General features: G+C 35.7%; 1 protein-coding gene across 4 annotated transcripts in view; it reads right to left on the reverse strand.

The window, feature by feature from the left end:
- RDX (radixin) overlaps window positions 1-12438 on the reverse strand; it is a 95320-nt gene that overhangs the window by 48803 nt on the left and 34079 nt on the right. For 2 of the 4 annotated variants that reach the window (XM_023208200.1, XM_023208203.1), the window contains 4 exons: window positions 7446-7529; window positions 7109-7255; window positions 4636-4732; window positions 3279-3442 (listed from right to left, as the gene is read on the reverse strand). The exons of 1 other annotated variant lie outside the window; for it this stretch is intronic. In XM_023208200.1, coding sequence (XP_023063968.1) covers window positions 3279-3442; window positions 4636-4732; window positions 7109-7255; window positions 7446-7529 — 492 coding nt within the window. The remainder of the gene's footprint in view (window positions 1-3278; window positions 3443-4635; window positions 4733-7108; window positions 7256-7445; window positions 7530-12438) is intronic. One more of the 4 variants, XM_023208202.1, reaches the window with a different exon arrangement.

Raw genomic sequence — 12438 nt, forward strand, 5'->3', positions numbered from 1 at the left:
TACAAGAATCCTACCCTGACTATAGCCATCTCCAGCCAACACTTCATTCAAATAATACAAATGCCTTCAACCCTTTACATTACTCAGTGATACCTAATTTTTGTAGGCCTGTCTTGTCTCCTTTACGAAACAAGAAGATCTTGCTGCTCCCCCAAATGCTGTTCATTTGAGAGGACCTCACTGGCCCATAGGCACATCACAAATATTTTTATCTCTACATATTCATCTATACTGGCTGCTTATTCTGAACATATCTCTCCCTCTCTCTAACCTTCAAGCCTTAGTCCCACTTTCCTCACGAAGTCTTTTGTGATTATTCTAACAATAGATGCAGATATTTTTATTTGGAGTTTGGGTTTGAAAACACTCATTTCAATGCAGTTGTTCTATTTCAAGGACATAAATAACGTTAATAAACTATTATTCCTTGTATTAACATGCAAAAAATTACTTTAGAATACCTTACTTTTTAAAGATCAAGCGGGTTCAATTACATTTTTCTTCCGTGAATATTAAAAACATATCCAACTTAGTTTATAATAATATTAGGAATTACTATAATGTCTACTTTTTATTATATCGGGTACTTTGCTAAATGCCTGTATACCACTGTCATGCTTTCTTACAAAAACCCTTGAAGGTAAAAATATTATTTTCATATTAACAGCAAGGAAACACAGGCTCAAAATTACCTGTTTGATGAGTGTTAGAAGAGTAGTCAAACTCAGATTTATCTAGTTACAAAGCCTGTGTTCTTCGTATGACACTAGCCAGCCTTGATGCAGAATCTCCCACAGCTAACCTACAATTGGTGCCTGGGTATGTAACTCTAAACTGTAAACTTGGGGCTTTCAGTTTTTACATGTGGAAACAATTTTAGCCATACAAAAACGTGCAAAAATTATGAGTCATAATTCAATTTGGATGCAAATAATTTAAGAGCAAAGACTACATGTAATAACCAACCCATTGTGTACAAGGTCATTTTCATTGCCAAAAAAACCCCAAAGTTATGAAAATTATAGGGAGTAAATATAGCCAAATATACCAAAGTATTGTAGGGAAAGAGGTCTCTTTGCTACTCTTTCCCAACTACTGTTCTTGCCCAAGAGAGTCTAGCAGCACAGGCAGCATACCTCTGAGCATTCTCCCAGGTATGTCTGCTGGCTACTTTGCCAGTGGGCTTAATCCAAATTGTTTCCACACATACAGTTGCCAATTCTCTCTCTCTGACCCCTAAAGCAGGGAATAAACGACTCAGCATGTCATTTCTGAAAGACTGCCAATTCCTAGGTGACTAGAATAATGTATCTCCTAGGCATTCAAACTGAATAAAAGTTACTGAATTCCAACTAAGTATAAAGCAGCCAATAAATGCTTACTAATGAAGAACTCTAACATTTATCCGGGCTATGGATTATTGTGCCAAAAAAGAACCTTAAGTCTTCCACTTCCATCTAAGCCTTAGAGTAACTAAAATATAGCACCATTACCAAATGATACTAAGTAAACACACTACCTGTACTAGAAGCCATACAGTACTCCTCTATAAGCCATGAAATAGAGGACATATAAATATAGTAAGTTGAGAATGTAAATAACATACCAACATTATGAATGAGCAGAACAGTAGGCATAATACAGAGTGATGAGTATGAGATAGAGGAACTGTACAAAAAGTAATTCCTCATTTATCTCATGCTAGAAGACCTTAAAGAGACAGTGAAAGCTTTAAGATGATTTTTAAAAATTAAGTAGAAACTGGCTGGACGCGGTGGCTCCCGCCTGTAATCCCAGCACTTTGGGAGGTCGAGGCAGGCAGATCACAAGGTCAGGAGTTCGAGACCAGTATGACCAACATGGAGAAACCTCGTCTCTACTTAAAAAAAAAAAAAAAAAAAAATTAAGTAGAAACTAAAAGAAGTCTTTCCTTTGACAGAGGCAAATGCAAGGCTATGATGAATAAGAATGTACTGTATAGAAAGTAAAGCCCAATAAAGAGTATTTTTAAAAAGCATTTAAGATTAGAACCACAATGTAATGCTAAAGCACACGACCACAATAAAAAAGGACAGAGCCCGTCAGAGTTAACAACCCAACTCATTATCTTTTTTTTTTTTTTTTAAGAGAAAGGATCTTACTATGTTGCATGTTGCCTGTTGCCCCAATTGTCTTCAAACTCCTATGCTCAAGCAATCCTCCTGCCTCAGCCTCCCAAGCAACTGGGACTACAGGCACATGCCACCATGCTCAGCTCACCAACTTAGTATCTTTAATAGTGGGATCAGTAATTATTGACAAGCTTCATACCCATATAAAAAATGTTTTGTTATGTGGTTAACTTCTCTAAGGCAGATAATTTGAGTTAATATTACAAAATAGGTAAAAATCAATACAATCTCTTAATTACACAGAACAGTTGTTGAATAAGAAAAAAAAATCATTCAATATAAAACCTAAAAATATAGTAGCAAAACGGTATCTAGCAGATGGCTTCCTTAATTACTAGATACAAAGTACCTTATATCCAATATTTAAAATATTTATGTTTAGGGCTCTTCAATTTTTTTTTAAGGACCTACTCTATTTCTAAAACTATCACGTTGTTCCATAAAGATTTATGCAATACAGGTTAACTTTAGTTTGGCCTCTAAATTTTTCAATAAAGCACAAAGTTGAAATTAATCTAAAACCAGATTTGGGAATAAATGTTATTGGACCCAGTAATCTGATTCCAGGGTTGATATGAATTTTATTCACTATCATTCAATTTTAAAAATTATCAATCTAATATATTTAACTGTTTCTTTTTTAAGTCTAAGAGAAACAGAGTTAAAAAGATTAGGGTCTTTGGCAAGGAGTGCTGACGTTACCCTACGTGGCACAGTGACGTTTCAGTTGTGTTCTACAATGTCACTGACATTGTTTCAAAGTTATATATTCAGCACACTCTTACCCTGAAAAAATTAAGAAATACAAGTCACAAGTAAAACAATTTTGAAAATTTCAAACTACTATACCTAAAACAATGTCTATCAGTGAAAAGCAAGAAATGAGTCACAAAAAGCTATTTTCTCCAAGATATCTGTCAAAGATTTCTAACTTGTAAAGTATACATACTTCTGTTAAAGGATAGAGTGATAGTACTGTCTTTGAATTTTAATATAATGAAAATACTAAAAAATACAAATTTAAGGTACATTTAAAAAGCTGAGCAGTCTTAAATTTTAGATAGTTTACTCCTATCAATTAAAAGTGAAAGGTCAAAAACTCCATACCTTTCCAACTGCTTCTGATGTTTCTCCTCCCTAGCCTGAGCCTTCATCTGTTGAACTTCAATAGTATCAGGCTTCCTTCTTCGCATGTATAGTTCATGGTTTCCCATACATAAGGCCAAAATCCGCTTATTGATTCTCAGACGAGGTGCATAAAAAACAAAATCCTAAACATAAAGTATTCTGAATTTAAAATCTTCCTGAAGGATCTTCTCTCTCATAACAATCTGTACTAAATTTTAACATGAGGTATGAATTTTAATGTCATATTACATATAGCTTAGAAATCAAGAAGTCATACAATTTCATAACTCCCAGTGTGTATGACATACTTTCACATAACTGGTCCCTCACCTTTTCATATCCTACCAGTTTTGTAAAGAGGCTAATATTCTTATCCTTGCAATACATTAAACGTCATTTATTCCTTTTCGTTCTCCAAAGTAACTATGAGTACCTGTTCCTTATATGCCATTTGCCATTAATGTCAAAATTGGTTCTTCGTTCATGGCCATAGAGTTTTTTTTAACCTAAAATTGGTTTTTTTTTTGGTTTGTTTTTTTGAGACAGAATCTCACTGTCACCCAGGCTGGAGCGCAGTGGTGCAATCTCAGTGCACTCCAACCTCTGCCTCCCGGGTTCAAGCAATTCTCATGCCTCAGCCTCCCGAGTAGCTGGGACTACAGGCATGCGCCACCACATCTGGCTAATATTTGTATTTTCAGTAGAGATGAGGTTTCACCACGTTGGCCAGGCTGGTCTCGAACTCCTCACCTCAGGTGATGTGCCACTCTCAAGCCTCCCAAAGTGCTGGGATTATGGGCCTGAACCATTGCACCCAGCCTGTTCTCCTTACTTTTATCTTTCCAATAACTAACAGGGTTAGGATACTAGAGTATACTTGACATTAGAGGAACTTTAAAAATCTATTTAAATAAAAAGATTTCTTAAGTTAAAGTTTTCAAGATACAAAAATACAAAGTTCATAAGGCAAAAATGTATAAACGAAGTTAATTTAGAACAGGGCTACCTCTACTAAATTCTAGTCACCAATGAAGAAATGCTTTAAAACTGCTTCTTAGGAATGGTGATTGTTTTCGTTAGCCTAATAAATATTGCCCATTTATAACTGAATCTCAAATAAAATAAAATTCTAATATTTACATCTTACTTTAAAAAAATTAAAGCTTTGAATTTTTATTAACATATATTATCTCGTCACTGGGAAAGCCGACCTATGGAAAGAGAGTGTTCCTCAGAAGCAATTTAATAAATGAACACTGTTATTCTTCAAGTGATATCACAGGCAAGTAGCAGATACTAAACAGTTAATACACAAAACATTAAAGAAATTACTTACAGGTGCCTTTTTGTCGATTGGCTTTATAACAAATTTTTTGTCATTAAATGAAATATTTCTGATTTCACTCCAGGGAAAACCAATTTTAGGTGTTAACCTTAAAAAATGAGAGCATCTCTTTAATTAAAGGCAGGAAACAATGAATAAAATTCCTGTTTAGGACCTAAACTGTCTGAATGACCAATCTTAAGAGTTCCAGATTTTCAAAATGTATTAACTAATTCATAACTACTGTTGACCTTATCTTTTAAGGGGAAAATTGATAAATCACATAAAACAAATAACTGTCCAAAGATTTCATAAAGGTGTCATGAACCTTAAAAGCAGTATATTTTCCTAAAATTATCTTAAAAAACTACCTGGTGACCCGAATGTAGAACTGAGACTCGGGGTTTGAACTAGCTGTTCGGTTTTTATTCTGTTTGGATTCAAGCTACAACTACAGTTTAAATATGTGTAAGAAGGGGGCAGAAAAAAAAAAAGGCCTTTATACCTTCTCATGTGAATTATGGGCAAGTTACTGAAAAAAACAAAAAAACAAAAAAACAAAAAAAACAGTACTTCCTTCCTGTGTTTAATTTGAAAATGTCTGGATATTCATGAATATACTAAAAATATTTAATTTTCAGTATATTTGAAAGAATCTTATGGTATATAAATTATATCTCAACTTAAAAATTTTAAACACTCACATACATATTTACATAAATGGTAGAGATGGCATTTAAACTCTTGAGACTATACATAGCAGCTGCCTCCTTTTTACCATTCTACACACAAAGACATAGGGAATCATATTGGAATAAGTGATTTTATTTCTGCCTTTTCATGTATTTTACTGTTTCAGACTACCCACCAAAAGCATCACTATTGTCCTACTGTCCTAATAACTAAGACTGAGAAATGATTTTGACACCCATACCAGCCAGAAGACATCTTTTAGCCAGGCTTCTGACAACACAGCATGAATTGTTACCTATTTATATTCCTTTTAGTTCTCAAGCAGAATAGGTATTGCAGCACAGCAAAGTCTTAACTACGTAAAACATTCTTTACTCAATATGCATGTGTTATACTGCCCTCTCGTGGCCCCTGATATAAGTCAAAGTAAGCTGCTTAAAACGAAGACTGCAGGAATGCAACATAGTATTTTAGATAACACTATGCTACATTTATATGCTGATTTGAAAAATTCTAAAGCAATTGCCTCATATAATTCTCACAACAATCTTGTGAGGTAAGCCTGGAGGCTAATACAATAACATTTTTAACATTTAAAAAAATTGCTCCAATATGTACCTGAACAACCATCACCAAAAAAATGAAGAAGCCAGGCACAGTGGCTCGTGCCTGTAATCTCAGCACTGGAGAAGGCAGAGGCGGGAGGATTGCTAGAGGCCAGGGGTTCAAGACCAGCCTGGGCAACATAGCAAGATCCCATTCTCTAAAACAAAAAAGAAAGATTCAGTTCACAAAAATCAGTCTTGAAGTCATTTTTCCTTTTCAAAAATTTCTCTTCTGAATGACATAACATTCTAACTTGCTTTGTAATAAAAACATAAAAAATAGTAAAATGCTCTTGTTTGGAATAACATATGCTTTGAAAGTAGTATTTTATTAGATATCTGTAATAATAAAAACTAAAATTCGGGAGCCAACCTAGAATAAAGAATAATGCCTCAGGAAAAGGTATTAATTACTGGCATACACTTAGATGCTTATGTGGTATGGTAAATAAAGTCTAAGACAATTGTAGTTTTAATCCTGAAAAGAGTCTGATGTATTTTATACTGCATGTGTATGTGTATAATATACTGTCTCTATATAGTATTTACCCATGTATTTATATAGTACATATATAATATGTATATGTAAATATGTTATATATAATAAAATATTGATGAATTATATGTATATAATAAAAAATATTCGGTCAATTTCAAGATATAATTACAGTGTTCAATATGCATAATACAGGGATATTCTATTGTATTAATGTCCAAACATATTCAAAACAATTCCTATATATAAATGTTCAAAAAAATCCTCTAAGATATAACAGACATATTTATTGAATTCATTCTCTCATTGCTCCTGATTTCTTATGTATGTTCAATTTCAACCTATTTGGCAAGCATAATAGCATTTTACAGAATTATTTCTCATCTATCGAGGGAGCAAATTTTAATTAAGTTACTAGACATAACTCACAAGAGTTAAAGCAGCACAATACAATTAAAAGCGAATCATCTCATTTGATAAATACACTGAAAAGTAAAACTCAGAAACTGCAAGGTGATAAGAAAATGGAGATAAAATATCTACAAGTCTATGTAGCATTAACTAACCTTTTAGTTTACAAATAGTAGTAAGGGTAATCAAGACAAGAAACTACTCTGAAAAACAAGACATAAGATTAAAGTCATTTGGACCACTAACAATGACTAGTTCACTATGCAACTAATTTACTTACTTGTCATCATGCTCATAAATATTCAGACCCAAAGCATCAACACCTAGCCACAATTCAGTTCCCTTTTTATTTTTTATTTCAAAATAGTTGACTCCATACATTTCTAGATCTTGTGCAATCTTCAGGTATTCCATCATAGAATCCTCCCTGGTGAAATAAAACTAAATTAATATATTTAAGTAGGAGCACATCAAACTAAAGTTGCAAAAATACCTGGAATTAAAAATTAGTACTTTACAAAAGTCAAATAATCTTTTGCAAATAATGTAATAATAATGAATGTAATGACATGAAATTGAGGGGGAAAAAAAAACATAGAAAATAGCTACCCAAATACCTTAACATTCCTCTATGTTCTTCATGCCAGTTCTGTATTCTTTCTTCCCACTGTTCTTTTGTTAGTTTGTGTTGTTCCAATACACTAAAAGGACCCAAAAAAAAAAAAAAACCCACTATAATGACTTTATGATTCAAAAGCATACACTTTAAAAGTAGAGAATCCTTTCAGTAACTTGACTGTGGTAGTTGTCAGACAAATTAATAAACATGACGAAATTGTATAGAACTAAATTACATACACACACAAATGAGTGCAGGTAAAATTGATGCAATCTGAATAAAGTGGCTAGATTGTATCAATGTCAATATCTTGTTTGTAATATTGTACTGTAGTTACACAAGATGTTACTATCAGGGAAGGCTGGGAGAAGGTTACTAGGGATCTCTCTTATTTTTTAAAACTGCATCAGAATAATCAGTAATTATCTCAAAGTTAAAAGTTTCCAGGATCCTTAAATTCTCTGGAATAATACTTGCTCCAAAAAGAGATTATAAAGATAGCTTATAGGAATCCAAATATTTCAAAGGAATAAAACATTAAATAAAAAAATGGCTCATTGATAACAGAAAAAGTAAAGACCAGACTGAAAACCAGAATTCTTGGGCCCTAATTCTTCCTTTATGTATTTACTTTTTTGCTACTAATTTTGTTGTTTTAGGTAGGTAATACTTTCAATTAAAAAGTAGAACAAAAAGTCATACTCCAGTCCAATACTCCCCAAATAACTTGTTTTTGTATCCTTCCAGTGTTCTTAATTCAAACGTGAGCAAACACAAACATTCTTTTTTTTTCTTTTTTTTCGAGATGGAATCTCACTCTGTTGCCCAGGCACAATCTCAGCTCACTGCAACCTGTTTCCTGGGTTCAAGTGATTCTCCTGTCTCAGCTTCCCAAGTAGCTGGGATTACAGGCGTGCGCCACGATGCTCTCAGCCTCCCGTGTAGCTGAGATTACAGGTGTGCGCCATGATGCCTGGCTAATTTTTCTCTTTTTTTGGTATTTTTAGTAGAGACAGGGTTTCGCCAAGTTGGCCAGGTTGGTCTTGAATTCCTGACCTCAAGTGATCCACCTGCCTTGGCCTCCCAAAGTGCTGGGATTAAAGGTGTGAGCCACCATGCCCAGTCAAATACAAACATTATATTCCACTACTACTATTTTAACACCAAATCAGCAAAGTCAACATGCTTATAAGTTACCTACTATGCACACTACAGATTATGATTTCTATTCCCTTTGGCTCATATGATAATTATTCACCTTTATTTAACACATCCTACTTTACTGACAGCAGAAGCTCTGGTGTTAAAATATTACTGTTTTACTATAAATCTTGCATGAAATCTGGGGATTTCTTGGCAGTATAAAGGAATGATAAAATCTCCCCCTGGACAAGTTACATACTACTTAGAGTACATTCCTTACTGGGGTCTGGGACATACTATTATGTTCTTATTATACACTGCTCCTTTCTCTAGGCATCTTTTCCAAGCTCTTGCTTTTGGGGAGAAGAGTTTTATCTCCCTTCTTAGAGCTTAGGTTTCTAGTTTCTCGTCTTTCTTGCTGTCTGGCCTCTGGGCTTGCGGAGAGGCATGCAATCAGCCTTGGAGACATAACCCAGTGCAGTTGATTGCTTACCACAATTATATGCCCAATGCCAGTACCAAAGAGGGCCTCAAAAATTTGTAGAGTGAATAAATGAATTAAAATAATCAATTTTTCCTAATCCCTAGTTTTTTTTCTTTTTCAGAGACAACTTTCCTTTATGCGCTGTCCGTTACACACTAACCTCAGTTTCCATACTTGACATTCACTGCCCCCAATCTACCACTATCTGGCTCAAACACTCAAAACTCTATGGAAACTGTTCTTTTTCTTTTTCCAAGACAGAGTTTCATTCTTGTTGCCTAGGCTGGAGTACAATGGCATGATCTCAGTTCACTGCAACCTCCATCTCCTGGGTTCAAGCGCTTCTCCTGCCTCAGCCTCCCGAGTAGCTGGGATTACAAGCATGTGCCACCACGCCCAGTTAATTTTTTATTTTTAGTAGAGATGGGGTTTCTCCATGTTGGTCAGGCTGGTCTCCAACTCCCAGCCTCAGGTAATCCACCTGCCTTGGCTTCCCGAAGTGCTGAGATTACAAGCGTGAGCCACCACACTGGCTGGAAACTGCTCTTTCTAAGGTCACTACCAATCTCCTTATTCCAACAGATACTTTAGTTCTCCTCATACTTGACCTCTTGGTACTATTTGGCAGTGCTGACCATTCTCTCCATAAAGTATTCTTTTTCCTTGGCTTCCATGACATAATACTCTTCTGGTATTACTCTTGTTTTCTGAGACGGAGTCTTGCTCTGTCACCCAGGCTGGAGTGCAGTGGCGCCATCTTGGCTCACTGCAACCTCCACCTCCCAGGTTCCAGTGATTCTCATGTCTCAGATTCCCGAGCAGCTGGGATTACAAGCATGCGCCACTGCACCCAGCCATCTTCTAGTATTGTTCTTGAATCTCTGGCCATTTTGTCTCAGTACAGTTGTCCCTCCATATCCATAAAGGATTGGTTTCAGGACTCCCCGTGGATACCAAAAACTGTGGATGCTCAAGTCCCTGATATAAAATGGTGTAATATTTGCATATAACCTATGCACATTCTCTTGTATACTTTCAATCATCTCTAGGCTAATACCTAATGTACTATAAATGCTATGTATTGTTATCCTGTATTTTTAAAATTTTGTACTTTTTCATTGCTGTGTTATTTTATTTTTTCAAATATTTTCAATCTGTGGTTGGTTGACTCCGTGAATGCAGAACCCAAAGACAAAAGCTGAGGTCCAACAAAGTCTGTTCTAGGTCTTTTTCTCATTTTGCATGTACTTGCAGGTTGATCTCTTTCATTCTCATGGGTTAATCACCATCTATTCACTGATTATTCCCAAAACTGTAATCTACAGTCCAAGACTGTTCTAAAAGGTCTGGACCCGCGTATGCAAATACTAGATATCTCTCTCAGTTATACTGTACATGTTTAAAACTCAAAAGGTTCAAAACTGAATTTATCTTCTCCCTCAAATGTATTTTTTTTCTCTCATTTTGATAAAGGTATTACCAACTATCCAGCTGCCCAGGTCAGAAACCTGGTATGTAAAAATTTATGTATATCTAGCTCTTTTTTTTTTTTTTGAGACGGAGTCTCACTCTGTCGCCCAGGCTGGAGTGCAGTGGCGCAATCTCGGCTCACTGCAAGCTCCGCCTGCCGGGTTCACGCCATTCTCCTGCCTCAGCCTCCCGAGTAGCTGGGACTACAGGCGCCCACCACCAGGCCCGGCTAATTTTTTGTATTTTTAGCAGAGACAGGGTTTCACCGTGTTAGCCAGGATGGTCTCAATCTCCTAACCTGGTGATCTGCCCGCCTCGGCCTCCCAAAGTGCTGGGATGACAGGCGTGAGCCACCGTGCCCGGCCCTATCTAGCTCTTTTCAAAGGGAAGCAATACTATCTGGTGGAGCTAATTATCTATATATCACGAGGGGTAAACTTTTCTATAGTAAGAACAGATTGTTCATTTGGGTTTTTCAATACAAGAAATCAGAATGTGTCAGAATCACTAAATTATTTTATTTGATTTGTCATCACCAAATAACCTAATTACTCATTTCCTCCCCAGGTTGTACTTTTAAGATACTAAGAAAAAGTGTGCTATATATACCATACTGGCATAAACCAATCACTGTGAAAATATTCTCTATGTTCTAAACAGAAAAAAAAAAAAATGGTATTCTAACTTTATGACTAAGTCTCATTTAAGATTAGATGGCTTGAATTAGTCCTTCATGGAATATCAACTCTGAAAGAACAACTGACCTACAAAATTAAAGAACGAATCTTGAAATGGGAATCTGCACTAGCAACCACAAGCAACCCTATCTAAAGCATTTAGCCACCTTCCTTCTTTTTAAACAGAGTGGGTTAGAGCACACATGTATTTAAAATAAACTGTGCTTGAGTGTGACTGTAGTGTTTAAAAGATTTTTTTAATCACATGAGTTATGAAATGTAAGCCAATTACTTCATCTGCTGTCCAACCAAACAACAATCTGGCTTAACAATGAAAGATTGACACTACTTGTTTAGATAAACCATTCTTAAACACTGCAAATTTTTTTAAAGTAATTCTGATTATAAAGCAAAAGGTAATCCTTATATGAAATGAAATTCCACCATAATAGTCTGATTATTCAATTCAGTACTTTAAATCTAAGACAAATGATGTTAGGTCAGAATAACATTCAAAACCAGAAGAATATAAACAAATTATCAAATATCTCATATTCCTGACTCTCTTGGTGAACAACTTAACGTAATTCTATCCTCTTCCAAGGTGACTACTATTGCTAGAAAATTAAAGGGCAGAACACTATAACATTTAATAATTAAATTTTGGCGGGGCATGGTGGCTCAAGCCTATAATCCCAGCACTTTGAGAGGCCAAGGCGGGTGGATCACTTGAGGTCAGGAGTTCGAGACCAGCCTGGCCAACATGGTGAAACCCTGTCTCTACTAAAAATACAAAAATGAGCTGGGCATGGCGGCAGATGCCTGTAACCCCAGCTACTAGGGAGGCTGAGGAAGGAGAATCACTTGAACCTGAGAGGCGGACTCCAATCTCAGTGAGCTCAGATTGCACCAGTGCACTCCAGCCTGGGTGACAGAGTGAGGCTCCACCTCAGGGGACAAAAAAAAAAAAAAAAAGTCAGGGAAATTCTATGAAGAAAACACAGCCTGCCACTTACTCTCACTTATTAAGCACCTGCCTGTGTTAGAATTTGTACCAAGCAGCAACAGTCACATCCTTTTCTCAAGTTCAAATTATCACTGCCTCCATGTATTGCTTACCCTACGGGAATGAGGAAAGAAGAGATAGATCAACCTTAGGTAATTACAGAGCATATAAATCTACATAGGTGCTAGGTAATGATTTTTAGAAGTATACC

This window comes from Piliocolobus tephrosceles, chromosome 13, assembly GCF_002776525.5.
Source record: "Piliocolobus tephrosceles isolate RC106 chromosome 13, ASM277652v3, whole genome shotgun sequence".
Classification (NCBI taxonomy): Eukaryota; Metazoa; Chordata; class Mammalia; order Primates; family Cercopithecidae; genus Piliocolobus; species Piliocolobus tephrosceles.